The 19,614-nt window shown below is 43.2% G+C and overlaps 1 protein-coding gene across 5 annotated transcripts in view; it reads left to right on the top strand.

Moving 5' to 3' along the window:
- Window positions 1–19,614, top strand: part of RFX4 (regulatory factor X4) — a 62,560-nt gene that overhangs the window by 32,035 nt on the left and 10,911 nt on the right. For all 5 annotated transcript variants that reach the window (XM_083574098.1, XM_083574096.1, XM_083574100.1 and 2 more), the window contains 10 exons: window positions 68–191; window positions 4,298–4,359; window positions 7,278–7,491; window positions 8,787–8,864; window positions 10,266–10,429; window positions 11,736–11,836; window positions 14,255–14,313; window positions 16,939–17,083; window positions 18,332–18,426; window positions 19,405–19,522. In XM_083574098.1, coding sequence (XP_083430224.1) covers window positions 68–191; window positions 4,298–4,359; window positions 7,278–7,491; window positions 8,787–8,864; window positions 10,266–10,429; window positions 11,736–11,836; window positions 14,255–14,313; window positions 16,939–17,083; window positions 18,332–18,426; window positions 19,405–19,522 — 1,160 coding nt within the window. The remainder of the gene's footprint in view (window positions 1–67; window positions 192–4,297; window positions 4,360–7,277; window positions 7,492–8,786; window positions 8,865–10,265; window positions 10,430–11,735; window positions 11,837–14,254; window positions 14,314–16,938; window positions 17,084–18,331; window positions 18,427–19,404; window positions 19,523–19,614) is intronic.

Raw genomic sequence — 19,614 nt, 5'->3', positions numbered from 1 at the left:
TTGGAAGTTGAAATACAGAGCAGCCAACCTATTTGTAGTTTTCCATTGTTTGATCATTGTTTTTAAGGCTGGAGGAGAACTACGAAATCGCAGAAGGTGTCTGCATTCCTCGAAGCGCCCTTTATATGCACTATTTGGACTTCTGCGAGAAAAATGACACACAGCCAGTCAATGCTGCCAGCTTTGGAAAGGTGAGTGTCAACCAAACCTCACCTCAAGTGGGGTTTTGGGAATCTGAAATAATAATGGCCGTGAAATACACAATCTCCTACACGTGGGCTGCAATCCAAAGCAGCAAACTGTCAGGAGAAAAACAGTAGAGGGAGGATATTCCTTTTGAAGTTTTCGATAGGAGGCAGTGCCATGATTGGATTATTAGTAGCATCAGTTTTAAGAAACATTTTGGTGAGCGTGAGACTTAAAAGTCAAAAAGTAGCTGAGTGAATTTGACTAGTGTTAATGAATTGTGTCACCAGAAAGAGAGTGCGTGTGATGGTCTTCTATTCCAGATACAGTCACCCTGATTGACAGTATTGGGCTCCATCTGCTCTATACACTTAAAACAGTACCATGCCAGTCATGGCTTTCCCCAGAGAATCATGGGAACTCTACTTTGTTAAGGGTGCTGCAAGTTGTGAGGAGACCCCTGTTCCTCTCACAGAGCTACAATTCTCAGAGTAGCTTAACAGTCAACCCCTCTTCCCAGGGAACTTTGAGAATTGTACCTCTGTGAGGGATGACTTTGTATTGTTTCAGAAAGTTAAAAAAAAATGCCAAATTTGACTTTAAATGCAAACTGAATTGAATTTCTTCCCCATCCCTGCTCACAAAACACAGTGCTCATTCCACTTAACGCGTGCACATCACACCCGGATTCTACCTTACATTTACACAAATCATACCATACCTGCTGCCCATTCAGTATCACTCATCCCTTTCTATTCCCACACAACCCGCCCCCATCCACCAGTACAGCCAATCACCAAACAGTATCGGCACCTACTTCTTCCACCCCACAAAATATGCAGGAATCTTTTTCCTTTTTCCTTCCCTGTTCATAATGTGAGAAAAACAGCCTATATCTATCGGTGCTGGGCTGTGGCTAGCGCAAGTGTAGCTTTAAGAGAGATCCAGGATTTTTTTAAAAAATAAAATCATCCGGAACGTCACCAAAGGTGCATTTGGGTACACAGATAATTTTTTTGCTAAAGCCCTCTTGATTTGCTAGGGTTGAAACACTGGAAGTGTAAAGGAACTTGTTGGGTTTTGTTTGTTTCTCGTACTTCCGAAAGTGAGCTGGGGTGTTTCATTTTGCTTTAGGTCTGTTGAGGTAATATTCTGCTTTGGGAGTACGTCCTGAATGACAACATGCACCCCTCCCCCCCAAAAAAAGTCCAGAAAATGCTTTTTTTCCCACAGCCCCTAGGAACCCCCATCCCCGTCTGCACAAACTGAAAGAGAGAGGGGTGGGATTAATGTGTAATTAAAGAGAATTTGGAAGGCTGAGATGTTGCGGAATGTTAGATCAGTAGCTGGAACAGCATGTGGTGTTCTTTAGGTAGGCTTCATTGAACCCGCACAAAAAAGAGAGGGAGAAAGAGAGGCAGCTTGCCTGTCTGCTCATTTATCAAATAGCTAGCCTGAACTTTCACAGCTCAACAAAAGTGTTTTTCTGTTTGCTGATTTTTTTTCTCTTCCCTCCAGAAAATAAACCAGAAAGGCTAGTGAAGTCCACACTTCTGTAACATGTGTGGACTATTCTGGATAACACTCATGAACCAATGCCAGGGTGGCTTCGTGTTATGAGAGAAAAAAAATAATAAGTAGTAAAATCAGAGGGAGGGTGGAAATTGTATGTAAATGGTGTGTGATCCCCCCCCCCCATTTTTGCACAGCAGCTGTGATCCAAGTGTACATCACAGAATTTGGGGTGTGGGCACTTTGCCGCCATGATGGCGTTTGCAACAGAAAGGGTTAAAAGCCAGTGGAGGCAACAGATTATTTTAATCAGTTTCACGGATCTAAAATTTAAAAATGAACATAGTTTAGGAAGAATCTATATTTATTTTTGTAATTTTAATTCCCTGTCTGAAACATGGGATGGATTCTTTTTCATGCTTAACACATCTTGGCAAAATAATACTTTCCACTATTTGATTTTTACCTCTTTATTGCTTGTGGGGCCCTTGCTTCAACTGCAGTCTTGCCATCCGTGCTAGAACTTAATAGGGATAGATCTTCCTCCAGGTTGATGTTCTCAGTAAATTGACAAGTGTGTCCCATTTAAAATTCTGCTCCATTATTTTCAGTAAATATGGATGGGTTGTTGAGTATGGGCGAATTTCAAAATGTGGGAAATAGAATCATTTCAGGCAAAATAATGTAACAAGTATCTCCTCTGTAAGAAGTATCTACAATCAAGCTAATTTGAATAGTAACTACAGGCAATCTACATGATTTGCATATTGGGAGAATAAAACTGGGATGTATCAGAGGATGTATATGGGTGTTTTGCCCAAGTTTAAAAGATTGGTACCAGCCCTTTAATTTTTTTGCTATACTGTATATACTTAACATTTTTGCTCAGTGTTACCCATTTACCAAAACTATTGAAAAAGAATTAAGTCACATGAAATATTTAGCCCCCAACTAAATATTCTTCAAATGGAATTCTTTAAGTGCACCTTCCAAAGGTCTCATGCACTGTAAATAAACTTTTCCTTGTACGCCGCTGTCATGCCTGCTGCAAGATAAAATGAAAATTGGCATTAAATGTGTTGGGTTCATTTGCCACACAGTCGTGTGAAATAATGTGTCAGGTATTTTGAAGTTTGTAGCTTTAAATGATTCCACCCCCAGTAAAATTAGTTTCAAAAACCAAAATCATACAGGCTTCAGCCTTACAAATCTTTAGCAGTTATTTTATCCGTCACATTTTCAAACCTATTTTTGCAACCACCTGGGACTACAAAAAGCAAATAAACGAAAGGGACACGCAGGATTCTAAGGATGCTTTTTAGCCAGAAGTGTTACTAAGGGCTGCCCAGCAACCCATAAGATAAAGGGGCACAGTACGAATCTGCCTGCAGATAATAACTGGTTCCTAGGCCAGTGTGGTGTAGCGGTTAAGAGCGGTAGACTCGTAATCTGGGGAACCGGGTTCGCGTCTCCGCTCCTCCACATGCAGCTGCTGGGTGACCTTGGGCCATTCACATTTCTCTGAAGTCTCTCAGCCCCACTCACCTCACAGAGTGTTTGTTGTGGGGGAGGAAGGGAAAGGAGAATGTTAGCCGCTAAGAGAATCCTTTGGGTAGTAATAAAGCGGGATATCAAATCCAAACTCCTCCTAGGTGGAACAGTGACTGCACATGAAGCACCCTCCATACACCCCATGCAAGAAAATTTATATTTGAAGTACTTTCTGTTCAGCCCACCTATGTTGGCACTACAACAACAGGAGAAGCAACTGTCTGGATAGGCTCACCTTAGCATGCTTCTGAATTTGCCTTAGATTTGAGATTTTCCTTGCAGCCCATTCACACAATATGCATACTGGAGCTACACTGCTGGTATCCCATGGATATTTGTAGGGATGCACGAGGAAACTAATAATTGTCTTCCAGGATCAGACCAAAGGTCCATCACTCTGTCTTCCATACGACTAGCTATTGAGGTGCTCCCAAGTAGGCAGGGCTGGCATCAGCAGTTGGCATCCCTGGTTACCTGTTCAGGCCCGCGCTCCAGTGTGAGGCATTGGAGCCTCCTGGTCCTGTTTCTGCTCCTCCTCCTTGCTATTGCTGCCTGTTTAGCTGCCATTTTTTCAGCAAAGGAACCTGCAGCAACTCTTAATAAATGGTGCTTTCACTGCCCTACCATTGAGGCATGTGCTCTTACATACACTGCCCCACATTGGAAGCAAGGGACAGGTGCAACTATACAGCTACCAGGTGTGAAAGACCCACCTACTAACCATGTTGGAGTGGTTAGTTGCTGATGCTGTTTTTTTATCTGTTTTAATTATTGATGCATTGTTTTATTAAACTTTATTTGTTCTTTTAACTTTGTTGGTTATCCACCCTGGGTTTCTTTGGATGAAGCAGGGAGGATATAAATGTATTTACATAAATAAACAAAATCAAAATATTTGTATACCTGTACTCTTGTTGCGGGTCTGAGCCAAATACTGTGTTTTTAAGTTTCCAGCCTGTTTTACCTTTGCCCCCCAAATAATCCATTGCTAAATTCTGAGCAGAGGGCTTTGTTTTTTAACTTGTTAACTCGTGAATATTATTTGCAGATAATAAGGCAGCAATTTCCGCAGTTAACAACAAGAAGACTTGGAACCAGAGGCCAGTCAAAGTAAGCAATAATGTGTGTTTCATAATCACGGAAAGGCTAAGTATGGTCGTAGGTTATTCACTGGGAGCCTTTTTGTAATATGGCTTTTGGTGTGTGTTGGAGGGAGAAACACCAAACAAATCTGACCTTCTTTAGGTCCAGTAAAGGGCACTGGCTCTTTTGTTCGATATGCTTTGTTCTGTGGGATCAGCAGTGCTACTGAGAGTCTGATATGCAACAGAGCGACGGAGCTCCTAAACTTCTAATAGTTGCAGAGAAGAGATTGTTTTAGCAGCAACCAAAACTCTTTTCCTCTCCAAGGCTGTTCAAGGTGTAGAAACGCTGCCTTCTGCTGCAGTGGGTCACCTTGGACTCAGATTTGGGCGGAAAGAATGCCAGGGCTTTACAATTCGCAAAAGATGCTTGCTTTCTCTTCATCAGAAGAAGAGATCAGTGGCCATCTTGCCAGTTTGCGCATGGGTGTGTCTGGATGCTTCCAGATTGGGAGGGGCCTTAATACTGTAAATGGGTCGTCCATATATGACAAACAGGTCGTTGGCAGCAGGCTCTTTAATTGGATTTTCCTGGTTTATCAGATTAAATTGGAGGGGGATATAGACTGGGATTTTTATGCCAACAACATAGTGTGGGTGGGAAAGAAATGCAATTCAGTTTGCATTTAAAGGTAAACCTAACTTATTCACACTTTCTGAAACACTGTGCAAACCAAAACACAGCCAGTCTTTGGAATTTGCATTTCTCCAAATTAGCAGTGCACATCTCCAGCCGAGTAATGTGTATAAAATGCATATACTAGGTTAAAGGGTCACATAAATATGCATATATTTGTGAAAATAACATACAGAAATGCATTATATTAGGCAAAAGTTCCATAAAAAAATGTGTATAGTAGGAGGACTTTGAACTAAATTGCTGATGGCTTTTTATGAGGATTAAAAAACAAACCCACAAACTTTTGTGGAAATGTGGCCTGAATTTAAGATGGGGGGGGGGGACTGGGAGAAATCAAAGTGGACATGATGGCCCATCCCTTGTATGGATGCTGTGAAAAACGTTAGCACATGAGAAGCACCCATCTCACAAGAAGCATCCGTCTGGAAGCACCCCATGTCACAACCTGGATAACATATATGGGCTTTAAAATTCCCCCAAGGCAGCAGGAGGAAGGACAGCTGTAGCTTCTCCCTCTCCTGTAATCTCCCCTCTCCCCTGCCTGCTGGTTGGTACAACTGGAGTCCTCCCAGCAGACAAGGGAGCGGGCAGCATATGACAGGTGAGAGGAGTAGCAGGTAAGAGAAGCTGTGGCTCTCCCTGTATTGGATATTTAAAGCTATATTTCATATTTCATATTCTCTAGATTATTATTAAACTGCCTTCCTTCCATCCAACCTCAGACATGGAGGGGAGGCTGTAGCTTTGCAGTTTTTGCTTTTCCATTCTCACTTGATGCTTGTTCTGGACTGGAGGTACGCTGGAATCAATACCAGCTCCTCTCTTGTGCTTTATCAGCTGCCTGACATCCAGAGATAGAGGAGGTCAAGTTTTTTTCTAATGCTTCTCTCTCCAGGCCAGCCTGATGCATTGGGGCTGTCCACACATTACGGCAAGGAAAATCTGGCTTTGCTGCCACAAGTAAGCTGAACAGGCAGCTGCAGTCACCCACAGGTCCCTGATTTCTGCCCCCACCTGTTTGTCACAATCACACATTTCATTTTAACATGTGCACCGATAGGGTTTGCGCGAATGTTTGCTGGCAGCCCGAAAAGGAGTGGGGACCCAAGGCCTTTCCTGGAGGGCATCAGGAAGAAGCTCCAGGTGCACCGGAGCACAGTATTTCAGGACAATGCAAGTTGCAGGAGGTTGAACTAGATGACCCTCCCAACTCTACAGTTAATGGGACGCGGGTGGCGCTGTGGTCTAAACCACTGAGCCCCTTAGGCTTGCCAATCATAAGGTCGGCAGTTCGAATCCGTGCGACGGGGTGAGCTCCCATTGCTCTGTCCCAGCTCCTGCCAACCTAGCAGTTCAAAAGCACACCAGTGCAAGTAGATAAATAGGTACTGCTGTGGTGGGGAGGTAAATGGTGTTTCCATGCGCTCTGGTTTCCGTCATGGTGTTCCCTTGCACCAGAAGCACTTTATTTATGCTGTCCACATGACCTGGAAAGCTGTCTGTGGACAAATGCCGGCTCCCTCGGCCTGAAAGCGAGATGAGCGCCGCAACCCCATAGTCTCCTTTGATTGGACTTAACCGTTCAGGGGTCCTTTACCTCTTTCTTTGATTCTATGATGTGGTGTGGACAAGGAGCACAAAAAGAAATGAAACACTGGCCCTCTTGTTTAATGCAGTGCCCTGCTGCCATGGGGAAGGGGTAGCCAATGTTTTGCTCTGCAGATGTTGCTGGACTTACCTTCCATAATCCATGATTATTGGTCACGTTGTCTGGGGCTGATGGGGGGTTTGAGTCTAACAACATCTGGAGGCCCCACTTTGGCTACCCCTGCCATAAGTGGCTTTGTGAGACACTGCTAGAAGCCATTCTGCCATGGCTGTTCTTTGTATTCTCCTAAGTAACTGTATGGACCATTTACTAGGAACTAAAGGGAGGTCTGTACATCTGTGGCTTAGTTTGCACTCAGCATCTGGGCAGGAGGCTTCCTCGGGCAGGAGGCAAAAGCACTGGGCTCTTCCACGTTTGGTAGCCCTTGGGATCCTTCTCCAGCTGGACTGGACTGTGAACTGCTTTGAACATTGCAATTACATTCCGTTGCTGGATTTGCACTCGTGCATCAACTTGTAAATTGGCGTAAAATCTGCTTCGTTAGCAGTTTCCTTTTTAAAAACCATACTGAGTGAATAACTCCTTTCTGAGGGTCCCCACCCCCTCCCGCTAACAAATGTGTATTTCAACATTTCAGGTACCATTACTATGGGATTGCAGTAAAAGAAAGCTCCCAGTATTATGACGTGATGTATTCTAAGAAAGGAGCAGCCTGGGTCAATGAAACAGGAAAAAAAGAAGTCACCAAACAGACAGTGGCGTATTCACCACGATCCAAACTGGGGACGTTGCTGCCAGAGTTTCCAAATGTCAAAGATCTAAATCTGCCAGCCAGCTTGCCAGAGGAGAAGGTGACTCTAGTGAAATAGTCTCTGGCTTGACTTCCCCCCACCCCCTTTTGCTCCTCTGTTGAGGAATGGATGGTCTATTATATGGGGGGGTCACCCTTTGAAAAGAGTGAATTTAAGGATGCTCTGACTTGATTTATGAGGAGGGGCCTTAACTGCTCGCTGCATCAGAAACAAGTATACCACCCCCCTTATCTTAAAGTGTTTGTTTTCCAATGTATATGTAGCAGGATGCTTGCCAATCTAGACAACATGTGGGAGATCTGTGGCTATGTCTCCCAACATGACTTATTTGGGTTAAGAACCAACCACAGGGAGCGGAGGAGGTATGTAGCTCAAAGGGCAGGGCGTTAATCCCCTCTGCCTATACCATTTCCCTGACTTAAATTGCAACCCCATCTATCTCCCACATCATGTCTAGTTGGGCATGTTGGTGATTCTGAAAAATACATACGTGTGTGTGTGTGTGTGTGTGTGTGTGTGTGTGTGTGATCCTTTTGATCATAAGGCTAGATGGATGGATGGATAGATAGAGCAGACAGCCCATGATTTGTTTCTATCTGGAGGAGGAAAAAGAGCCCCTTATCGATATATTTCCAGCACTCATCCTGCCTGCAAACGGAAGCCCATTTTGCCAGAGAAGATTATGGGCCAAAGTGGCAGAACCTCAGGCAGCTTCAAAGAGACAGTTTGCTCTGATGAGGTCCAGAGCCCAACCGGACCCTCTCAGGCTCTGCTCATGTGCTGGGAAACACAGAGTTTTGAATGGGCCGCTCTTGCAACCTGGACCCTAGCCTAGTTTTCTGTCACTTCTCCATTAGTTTCTCACTGGCTGTGTTCCATATATTGGTCAGTATAATTGGGGGAAATCTAATACAAGAGTCTTAGGTTTAGAGTTGTCTAGCGAAAGGTCTCCAGCTCAAGGCGTTTCTCTCTGTGTGACTTGGGCCTTCCACAGTCTGCGCCCCCAGCCCTCCTGACTCAGCCAGATCCTCACTCTCTGTGTCACAGGGAAGGATCTGAGCTCAGTGGGAGAGCATCTGCTTAGCATGCACAAGGGCCCAGAATCAATCCCTGGAATTTCCAAGTAGGGTTGGAAATGTCTCATGTCTGAAAGAGAGACAGCAGCTGCCAATCAGTGTGGACAATACTGAGCTAGATGGAGCAGCTCGGTATAAGGCAGCCACTACCTGTTTTCCTAATGGCCGAGTCGTTGCCTGGAGTCATGGCCATGATGATCTTAGATTATTGCTATGAAAAGAATATCTTTTAAAAATATTGTTTCCCTCCCTTGCCAGGTGTCCACTTTTATTATGATGTACAGAACACACTGTCAGAGGATACTCGACACTGTAATAAGAGCCAACTTTGACGAGGTTTGTAGGAAAATAATAATTAAAAGTTTCATGGGCAACAGAGTAGCCATCTGTATTGTACTTGTAGATAGTGGGGAAGCCTCTGGTATTTATTGATTGGTTGAGCTGCTGTGATGGTTTAGAATGCTGAATTTCAAACACGGACCTGGTTGCACATCATGGTAAGCCACAGTTTGTTTTGAGCCATGGTTTAATCATGAACATGCCTCCCACTGCCGCAAGGGCCTCCACACAGCTTCTCCCCCTCCCCATGTGGCTCCTACATGGTTCAAATAAGCCATGATATGGCTTATCATGTTGTCTGAAGCCATGCCGTCGCTTGTTTGCTTCAAACAAAACCACAAGTGGTAAGCCAGAAATAAACCAAGGGAGTTCACAATTAAACAATGGTCTAAGATAAACAGTGGCTTACTGTGATGTGAGGATGAGGCCATTCTCAACTACAGAATCTTCTCCCTCCCAGTCAGCCCACCTGACCAGTATCTGTGCACCAATACCAACACATTTTCCTAGAGTAGGCTCTGTTGTTTAAAGGTGTGAGAGATAGAGTTGTTTGCACAGGTTCAAGGTCTGATGCAAGGTCTTTAACGCAGGAGTAGCCAAAGTGGAGCCCTCCAGATGTTGTTGGGCTACACCTGTTGTCAACGCTGACCATTGCAATGCTGGCTGGGGCTAATGAGAATTGGAGTCCAACAACATCTGGAATCTATGTTGGCTACCTCTACCTAAACAGTTTGGGATCAGATTACATAAGGGATCACCTTGCCTCATACATTTGACCACTTTGACCTGTGGAACTTACACTTTTACAAGTGCCACATAATGTTCTTCATTTGTATGTATGTTTGGGGTTGTTTTTTTAAAGTTTTGTGGATTTTCGCTGCATTTTATCTACAGATTTAATATGCATGCTGCTTAGAGAGCTCTTTGACTAAGTGGCTTCTGAGTCTTTGTAAATAAATGAAATGCAAAAAAAAATAGTCTGCGGCTGACAGCTGCACACGTGGGATGAGATAAACTGGGGGTGGGGGAGAGTCTGATAGCTGTTTCTCTGTACCCTGAGTTCAACTACCTTCCTGCTGTGAAGTGATGTTATTGGTAGTGGTCAGCGGAGTAACAACACTTAACCTGACCTCCCATTGCTGATGTCATCAAGGAAGAAGGAGAGGTGTGAGGGGACCACAAGGTTGGTGCTGTGCAAACACATTGGGGTATGTGTGTCTGATCAGCTCCACTGGTGCATTTGCACTGCACTGACCTCTCTTGTCACCTTGCCCCTCTCCAAGTAAGGGCCACCACCCCGCCCTGCTGACCGCTAGTGGATGTTGCTTGGTTATCTAGGCAAAAAAAAAAAAAATATTACCAGTTCCATTTCTTCCTTATGTCTTGGCACACCTCTAGGTTCAAAGTTTTCTTCTGCACTTTTGGCAAGGGATGCCACCTCACATGCTTCCTGTATTGGGTTCTTCCACAGTAGTAAACATTGTTGGAGTTTGTGATTCAATATTGTACAAAGCTATTTCCGGAGTCTTGATGCCAACGGTGTTGCAGGCATTACCTGATAGGTGAGTCTGTTCTGATAGGCCAGTCTGTATGTGCATCTGTGCTCATACACATGTCTTTGAGTCAAAGAATGTTGCACTTGCACAATGTTTAATAAAGAGGCTTTCCAGAAGTGGCTCGTCCCGTGGGTCACAGCTGTAGGGTCATTGCTGCTTGACGTTTTCCAGGAGGGGAAGGGGTGAGGTGGTAGGATGCTGGATTGGTGGTGGGATACTGGATTTGCCCACACCGTGCTGACCTCCCAGCTGCATAGCTGCTCTGCTTTTTGGTAAGTGATGCCGCTACTGGGAGGCTGGCATTGCAGCTCCAGCCCACTGTGTGAGCAGCTTCTGGGGAAGTGTTGGTGCTGACCTTTAAAGCCCTAAATGGCCTCGGTCCAGTATACCTGAAGGAGCGTCTCCACCTCCATCGTTCTGCCCGGACTGCGAGAAGCCAAGTTACAGGGAACCAGGCAGAGGGCCTTCTCGGTAGTGGCACCCGCCCTGTGGAACGCCCTCCCACCAGATGTCAAAGAGAAAAATAACTACCAAACTTTTAGTAGACATCTAAAGGCAGCCCTGTTTAGGGAAGGTTTTAATGTTTAATAGGTTATTGTATTTTAGTGTTTTGTTGGAAGCCGCCCAGAGTGGCTGGGGGGACCCAGCCAGATGGGCGGGGTATAAATAATAAATTATTATTATTATTATTATTATTATTATTATTATTATTATTATTATTATTGAAACATACATTTATAAATAACATTAGCATTATTATAAAGAGCCACCCAAATGTATCTGATACAGTATGTTGTTTCGGACTGAGTTCAAAGGGGAAGGAGGGGAAAGGTGAAAGTTGCACATACAGGAACATAGGGCAGAATAGCCTGGAAGAAACAACAACCTTTATATTCTGTGCAGATTTCACAAGCAAGATAGTTATATGTTTTAAATACTAAACACCTGCATGTTTGAACTACCCTGTTTCTGTCTTTGACTATTCTGACAAACTACTTGCCTTCCTTCCTTCAAGAATAAGTAGAGTTGATCGATGTTTTGTGTGCTTTTGTGTACACTTCAGATTGCTCTTGTTTTGCAACACATTCTGGGTACAAACCTATACATGCATATTCAGAAGGAGCAAGTCTCACTGAGTTCAGTGGGGCTCCCCCAACTCTGTTAATTGTGTATGGGACTGCAGCATCAATAACTTAAAAGGTCATTGGGGCAAAGGGTAGATTAGGTGAGCCATTAGTTTTTCATGGCTGCAGGCATGAATGCAGAGAAAGAGGTTCAGTATAGATTTCTGAAGTGGTACTTTTCTTTTCAGCTTGACACAGGTGATACGCAAGTTTGCCAAACAACTGGACGAGTGGCTAAAAGTGGCTCTTCATGACTTGCCGGAAAACCTACGAAATATCAAATTTGAGCGTATGTATTGTATAATTTCTTACTTTGGTCAGGAAAACAACATGGTGTTACCTGTTATTGGTAACAAACATAGAAAATATTTCCCCCCAAAAAAAATTCTGTTCCTTTTGGCGGGAGTTCCTTGCTCATTCATCTTTACATCATTTCATCAGACCATATGTCATCCCACATCAGTACAAGTGCCCAAATACTTATTTATTTCCATTTATGAATCACTTCCTGGAAAATACCTTGAAGGGATTTAACAATTTAAAAAATCAACAATAAAAAAAATGCAAAAAGTTCATAAACAACTTTAAACATTTCATTTGAAAAACCATTTCAAATTTGACACAAGCTGGGGTAAAAAAATAAATCCACATAAAAGGCTTGTTGAAAAAGTAAAGTTTTCTGAAAGCGCCAAAAATGCAATAGAGATGGTGGCTATCTGATATGAAACAGGAGTTCCAAAGGGAAGGTTCTTCCATGCTAAGGGCCAAGTTCCAGCATTGTATAGGATAGATTTGAAGGAGTTCCTTTCTTACAGAGCACAGTGATCACGAACCCTCCAACATTTCTCCCATTCCATAATGATAATTTCACTATTTATACCCCACACATTTTACTGAGTTGCCCCAGCCACTCTGGGCAGCTTCCAGCATATACAAAAACATAATAAAACATTAAACCTTAAACAAACTTCCGCGTATAGGATTGCCTTCGGATAGCTCAGGGATTGGATAACTCCATACCCTCCAACATTTCTCCAGAGAAAATAGGGACATCCTAAGGAAAAGTGGGACATTCCGGGATCAAATCAGAAACCGGGATGGCTTCTCTAAATTAGGGGTGTCCCTGGAAAATAGGGGCCCTTGGAGGGTCTGTGATCAGTCGGCTATATAAGGGGTGTGATAATCTTTTAGGTATAACACTTGGCACAGCACTGAGTCAAAATTAACTGATAATTCCTTTTGGCTATGTGAACCAAGCTGAACTTTCTCTTCCGTGATGGCCTGGATGTAGTTTTAGTGAATCCAAAACCATTAAGCAACTCTCCAGATTTTCGGCTGTTTGAATACAGCTCAAGGCCTTTGCTCAGAAAAGGTGGCAGAGTTAAAAATGGAGGCGATCAAATTACCCTATCTCCACGGGAAAGGGCACCGCACTCTTTTCAGGCATGCTTTGTAGATGCCTGCAGTGCACATCACCTATTGATAAAGTCTGCTTTATTTCATGGCTCCCAATTCTTCTCCTTTTATAAGTGCCAAATTCCACATCACAAAGTTAAAAAAGAGGGGGGAAGAATGAGAAGGAGATGAAAGGGGAGGGAAAACTAATTTAGGAAAAGGATTAGGCATTGATTAGCATGAAAAATTAAAATAACCTTTTGTGGAGGAGACTTGGGATATAAACTTCTCAATAATATTTTTGTAATTTCATAATTTATTCAAATATTATAGGTTCAGTCCTTCTCTCAAAATTAATTGTGGTTTGCTATTAGCTTTACTAAAGCAGAACTGCATCCAGAGAGAATTATTTGGAATGTTTTCCCCCGGTTAAGTCAGTACTAAGTATATGATGTATTCTACATTTGTTTTACAGATGTGATTTTTATTGTTGATTTTTTGTCATGCACTACTGTGATGATATATATATTTAATGTCGATGGCGTAGGAAACTTTGCAAGTAATAAATAAATAACTTGCTACAGAAAAAAGTTTTTTGTGGTTCTAGGTCTGTGCAATTTATAAGTTTTGTTGTTGACCTAATTAAGCATTTACTTTTTTTTGTACAGCAATATTCAGTTGTAGATTACTGCAGTGATTCAGTATAAAAATACTCTTAACATGTTTAGTTTATTCTGCAGAGCTTTGGATGCATCAATAAGTTCATAAACGTCAACAATTTTTTTTATATTTTTCTTAAAAGAAAATGAAAGACTAATCACGTAAATTACATTATTTGGATTTATTCCTGAAAATAAAGATGTAAATTTATATACCAATAATAAGCAAACACACACCAGCAAATAATGTGGATTTTGCTTGCATAAATGGACCCAGATTTCAGGTGATAAGTGTCCTACAGTTACTAGCCCCAAATCAGTCCCACCTAAGTCCACTGAAATCAACAGGACAGGATGGTCACAGTGAATCCTGCAATCCTATACCTCGTTAACCTGAGGGTATGCCTCATTGTACTCAGCAGAACTTACTTCTGAGTAGATAGGATTGTGCTGTACCATGGATTTCAGTGGCAGATTGGCCTTGGTCCATAGAAAATTAATTGTGCTGATTTGGATTCCAAAAACAGGAATTTTAGTAAAAAGTCAAAAAGTACCACCCCAACTAAGATGCAAAAAAATATTATACATTTTGTTGTTTGGTAACAAAAATAACCAGTCTGGTTTGTTATAATAAATATCTTCTTCATTGGCAGTATCCAGAAGGTTTTCTCAAATTCTTCGGAGACAGACATCCTTAAACCATCTTTGTCAGGTATTTTGTCTGTCTTTATTACAAGGTCACTTTATCTGTGGTTTATTGATCCTTTGCTTTGGCAGCTGTATAAATACCAAGGCTGAGTCAAATTTTCTCAGAAAACATTTTTCTGACATAATTTTCTTTTATGAGCTCCTCTCCTCTACTGGAGAAATTCAGACATCTCCAGGAGAATGTTTGGTACAATAGCCTCTCCAACGTTGCCTTCCATGGTCTCTGGACACAACTGTTTTAATATTGTTTAAAGTATATCTCTAGGTTCATCGTAGAGCAGCCACTTAAATTTTGGTAAAAATGCTGCCACCTTCTTAAACACTTCTTAAACACATCAGCCTGGATAGCTCAATGAGTTAGAGTGTGGTGCTGGTAACACCAAGATTGCAGGTTCGATCCCTGCGTGGACCAGCTGCATATATCTTGCATGGCAAGGGGTTGGACTAGATAATTCTCTGGGTCCCTTCCAACTCTACAATTCTATGATCACCCAGAAAGACCTCTGATTATTCAGTGATTTAGGAATACAGCAAAGAATACCCTTATTGATCTACTGCATCTGCATACTGTGTTAAATCTTTAGTATTAACTATAGGAGGCGGAGCAATAATAACTGGAGTAGCAGTAGCAATAGTATCATCATACTAGCAACATTGATAGCAATGTTATTTCGATATACGCACATCCTTCTGTTTTCCTCAGCCATCTCTTGCACCTGCTATACCAACAGGGTATCAGTGTAGAGTTCAAGGCAGTGGCACTGAGCTGACAACATACAGCCAGTCCATTTAAGGAGCGCACAGCTCCTGCAGGCTCTTCTACAAGGAGGGAGAAGGGACTGACTGGCCGCGTCAGTCCCTTCTCCCTCCTCGGGGAAAAGCCCTCAAGAGCCGCTTGGAGCGTGTGTGAGGCACTTGGGGGCTCTTCCCACCTGCCTCCCGCCAGCATTCGCTCCATAAGATGAACACACATTTCCCTTTACTTTTTAGGAGGGGAAAAGTGCGTCTTATGGAGCGAAAAATACGGTATTGAAGGCCTCATATGCAGCGGTGGAACAAGCTGATGGGGCGCCTGGGTTGGCGCACGTGCCCTGCGCCCAGGGGCGGGGCCAGCCGGGGCCAGACGCTCCGTGGGGCCTCCGAGGAGTCTGCCTTCCTCCTCCCACTCAGCCGCCCTACAGCTGAGGGGGAGGCGGCGGGCAGACCATTTGGGGCAGCGTGCAGCCTGCGGGCGCTCAAGCCACCACGTCACTCTCAGGAGAGACACGTGGCTCAGGCACGCTGTGAGTGCTGCCCGGCATTTTGTCACCCCCCTCAGTGGTGACACTCAGGGCGTCCCACCCCCACCGCAGCCCCCTTCCTCCACCCCTTCTCACACGATGATGGTTCGCGTCTCCGCTCCTCCACATGCAGCTGCTGGGTGACCTTGGGCTAGTCACACTTCTCTGAAGTGTCTCAGCCCCACTCACCTCACAGACGGTTTGTTGTGGGGGGGGGAGAATGTTGGCCGCTTTGAGACTCCTTCGAGTAGTGATAAAGTGGGATATCAAATCCAAACTCCTCTTCTTCTAAAAAGAGAAGTGCCAGGAGACAAGCACTCTGCGTTTTTCCATCCTCTTCCCTAAAAGCCGCCCCCCTCCCTGGAGCATCAGAGCTAGTTATGGTCATACTAGTCACCATTATTATTTCACATATGGGGGGTGGGGCAGAGCTACAAATGTGTTTGTGCTATTGTGCCTGCAGCCTCAGTTTCACGTGGAAGGTGTGTGATTTCAGGTGCCTCTTTGCATGGAACTGAAGTAGCAAATTCACAGTGTGAGGATTTTGCTTTTGATGTGATAAAAGGTATGGATTAGCCTTTAGTGTGTCTAAAGGAGTAAGCCTACTGACAGGGCCCTTGCAGACACAGTTCAAGGGCGGAGATTCCGACTCCAGTGTGTGTTTGTTCTTCAACTGATGTGGAAAAAGAAACGGCATTTATTTGGAATTAAAAAACAACAACACTGTAGAGCAAACAACAATGTAGCGCAAACAAATGGAGGTAATCTGTTTTGGTGAGTAGAGAAGGAGGGAAAATTCAATTCAGTTTGTATTTAAAGCCAAAGCTATCAAATTCTCACTTTTCAAAACAATTTGCAAGTCAAAACACAGCTATCCTTCAAAAGACATACCCAAATTTTGCGATGCAATTCTTCAACCAACCATTGTTGGGGGAAGTGTGCAAGATGTTCATGAAAATAACATACAAAAATGCATTAAATTGGGGGAAATTGCTTGCAAAAATGTGCACATTGGCCCAACTGCATATAAACAGGTGTTTATTAGGAGAAATACAGACTTAAATGCTGTTGAATTTTCATGCAGATTAAAAAAAAATGCAAACTGTTGAAATGTGGAGAGCTCAATTTAGGATTGTAAAAATGAGAAACTGATGGAACCGAAATGGACCGATTCTTCCATCCCTAGTAGTGAGTAGATAGATGCCTGTTGTGACCCACAATGCTTCTAGATTAGAATCCATGAGAAAATCAATTTAGTGAGACTTGCCAGGGAAGCGTGTAAGGGGATAAAAGTCTATTTTTCAAGCTAATAAACCATGAGCTAATGAGTTGCTTGGACTGGATTATAGGCATCAAGAACCGTGATCCACAGTGCGGACATCACATTCCAAATGCTGGAAGACTGGAGGAATGTGGACCTTAACAGCATTACCAAACAAACGCTATACACCATGGAAGACTCGCGGGAGGAGCACAGGAAACTTATAATACAATGTAAGGATATAAAAACCCTCAACTCTGATGAGAGAGGGCAGCTCTGGACCTCATGGCAAATATAGAGCGTGCCAAAGTAGTTGCTCTTTGACATCAGCAAGACTCCTCCGTGCATCCTAATCTGTTGATTAAAAGCGCAAAAGACAACAAGTGGCTGGCAGTAGGAAGATCCTTGGGGAAAGAGCAGCTGCTTAACCCTTTCCCTCCCTGCCGTTTCTCCACTCAGATTTCCTCCCTACTCTCAGCAGCTCTCCCACCTGCAGGGCAGAAAGAGAAGAGGAAGTGAGTCAGTTACATAGGAGAGTCTAAAATGCTTTTATTCCTTCTGCCTCTTCTAATGCACTTGTTAAAATTTATGTAAACTAAGTACAGGACCCAGATGTGAGATAGTGTCTTGGAAATGGCGCCAAATGCAAAATGGTGACTCAGGAGGTAGAGTTTAAGTTTTCTGGAAAACCATATTAAGCAAGAGAATACGATGTAGTAACTCCCACTCTGTGCAATGGGGCCTACTCCCAGGCTGGTGTATTTAGAATTGCAGCTTTAATCACATTTTATTTTCCTGCTGTGTTTTAAATGGACTGTTGCTCTTGTTGGTTTTGAGCCACTTTGATCCATTGCGAAAAGCAGCCTGGAACTTTTCATAAGCAAAGCCATTGCAAATACATATGTTTAAAGTTTACCTCCCTGTGGCAAATCTGAAAGATGGCATTCGTCTTGTAGATAATATCCAGTAATCTCTTTGAAGTCATTAAATATGACAGTTTTGTAGGTTTTGATAGGAAATAGCTTGCCTTTTAGCTATGGCAAATAAATAAATGTTGCTAGCATCAGTTACGTATTTGTGGAGCATTTACTGATGGGAAGGCCGTCAGCCGCTCTTGGGTTCCAATAGCATCTTGATGCATTTCTAAATCAATTTCATGCATGACCTTCTTTATCAAAAGGGTCAGAGCCTAGCTTTCGCTCTTGGAAGAAAGACGATCATTGCTGTGTCTCTAATTTACTTATAGGCAGGCACTGCTGGAAAAATGGGGGGGGGGAGAGAAAGAGTGAGGGAGATCAAACGCAGCAAATGTTTTTTGCTTTTCCATGTTTTTAAAGAAAGAACAGCACATGTTTTTATAAAGTGAAGAAACTGTCAAAAAATGGTGCGGAAAACAAGGAGAATGTTACCGATTTCCCCCTCCCCATTTTCCTTCAGTAAGAGGGCAACAGTAATTTATTTGGATTTGGGTTTTCTTCCAGTATATCAAGAGTTCGATCACCTTCTGGAAGAGCAGTCGCCCATTGAATCCTACGTGGAATGGCTGGATTCCATGGTGGACAGATGCGTCGTAAAGGTCAGTAGGAAAAAAGAATGGAGAAGGTAACACTCAGAGTGTGGAGCTCTGTGTCCAGCCATTTCCTTTCTAAAAACAAAGCTACAGCACATGGTTAGCTAGGAGAACACTTAACCATGTATCCTTGTTCAGACGACGTGCTAAGCCAGACCTTGGCTTAGGTTGGTGCAGCAGTAAAAATGACCAGGGAGATGCAAAGCAGCTGTGAGCTCCTCTGTGACAGCTTGCATATGCATTCTCACTAAGCCATAGTTTGGCTTATCTTGCTGTTCATATCAGGTCTCTTATTATGTCGCATTGTACTGGTGGGCCAGAAAAGTAGCTCATGTGGGTGGCCTTGAGTCTGAAAAAGCTAACGATAAAAAGTGATTACTAGTTGCCGGCTGTCAAGTGTTGATTTTTAGTTATTCTGCTAGCAGAAAGCCCACCAAACAGCTGGAATGTAGCTACGGCTGTTGCATATATATCTGTGCACATGCTAATTTTTGACCCTTTGCTTCCAGGCCTGGTAAATATGACAGTTTCCTCTTTCCTTGATGCAAGGTGTCCTGGTTGTTTGGCATGCAAATAGGTCTGAGATGAGCATGACAATTGGTGTAATGATTGTTGGTGTCATGGTGGCACTTCTGATACCCCCAACACAGGGGAAAGCAGAGGGAAGGGGCACTTGTGGTACTCCCCCCCCCCCGGATGAAAGATTGGAGGTCCCCCAAAGACAGATTCTCTGTTCCCTCTCTGCTTTATGTTAGCATCTCTCCCACCCACACCAGTGAAATAATTCAAAAGGAGAAGGTAGACTTGCAGACTTTTATTTTTAAAAAAATCTTCTTTATAGCTATTCATATGAAATTACAATTGGACATAGCTATCTAAGAAAGAAGATAGAAGAACACATGCAATGTTGTCCTTGTCTGGCCCTAAGTAAGTACAGTGAAGATGCATCTGATCTGAATCACATCCATTTCTTTTCATTGGCAGGTAGCTGCTAAGAGACAAGGCTCTTTGAAGAAAGTTGCTCAGCAATTCCTCTTGATGTGGTCTTGTTTTGGCACCAGGGTTATTCGGGACATGACATTGCACAGTGCTCCCAGCTTCGGTACTTTCTCTTTATATCAACAGTAAAAATATTTTTAGAGAACAATTTAAAAATAATAATAAAAACAGGAAGTGGAATTAAGATTTTCAAAA

The sequence above is a fragment of the Podarcis filfolensis genome, assembly GCF_964270895.1.
Source record: "Podarcis filfolensis genome assembly, chromosome: 10".
In the NCBI taxonomy this organism is placed as follows: domain Eukaryota; kingdom Metazoa; phylum Chordata; class Lepidosauria; order Squamata; family Lacertidae; genus Podarcis; species Podarcis filfolensis.
The sequence above is the reverse complement of the archived record's forward strand: the minus strand, read 5'-3'. Positions and strand labels throughout refer to the sequence as shown.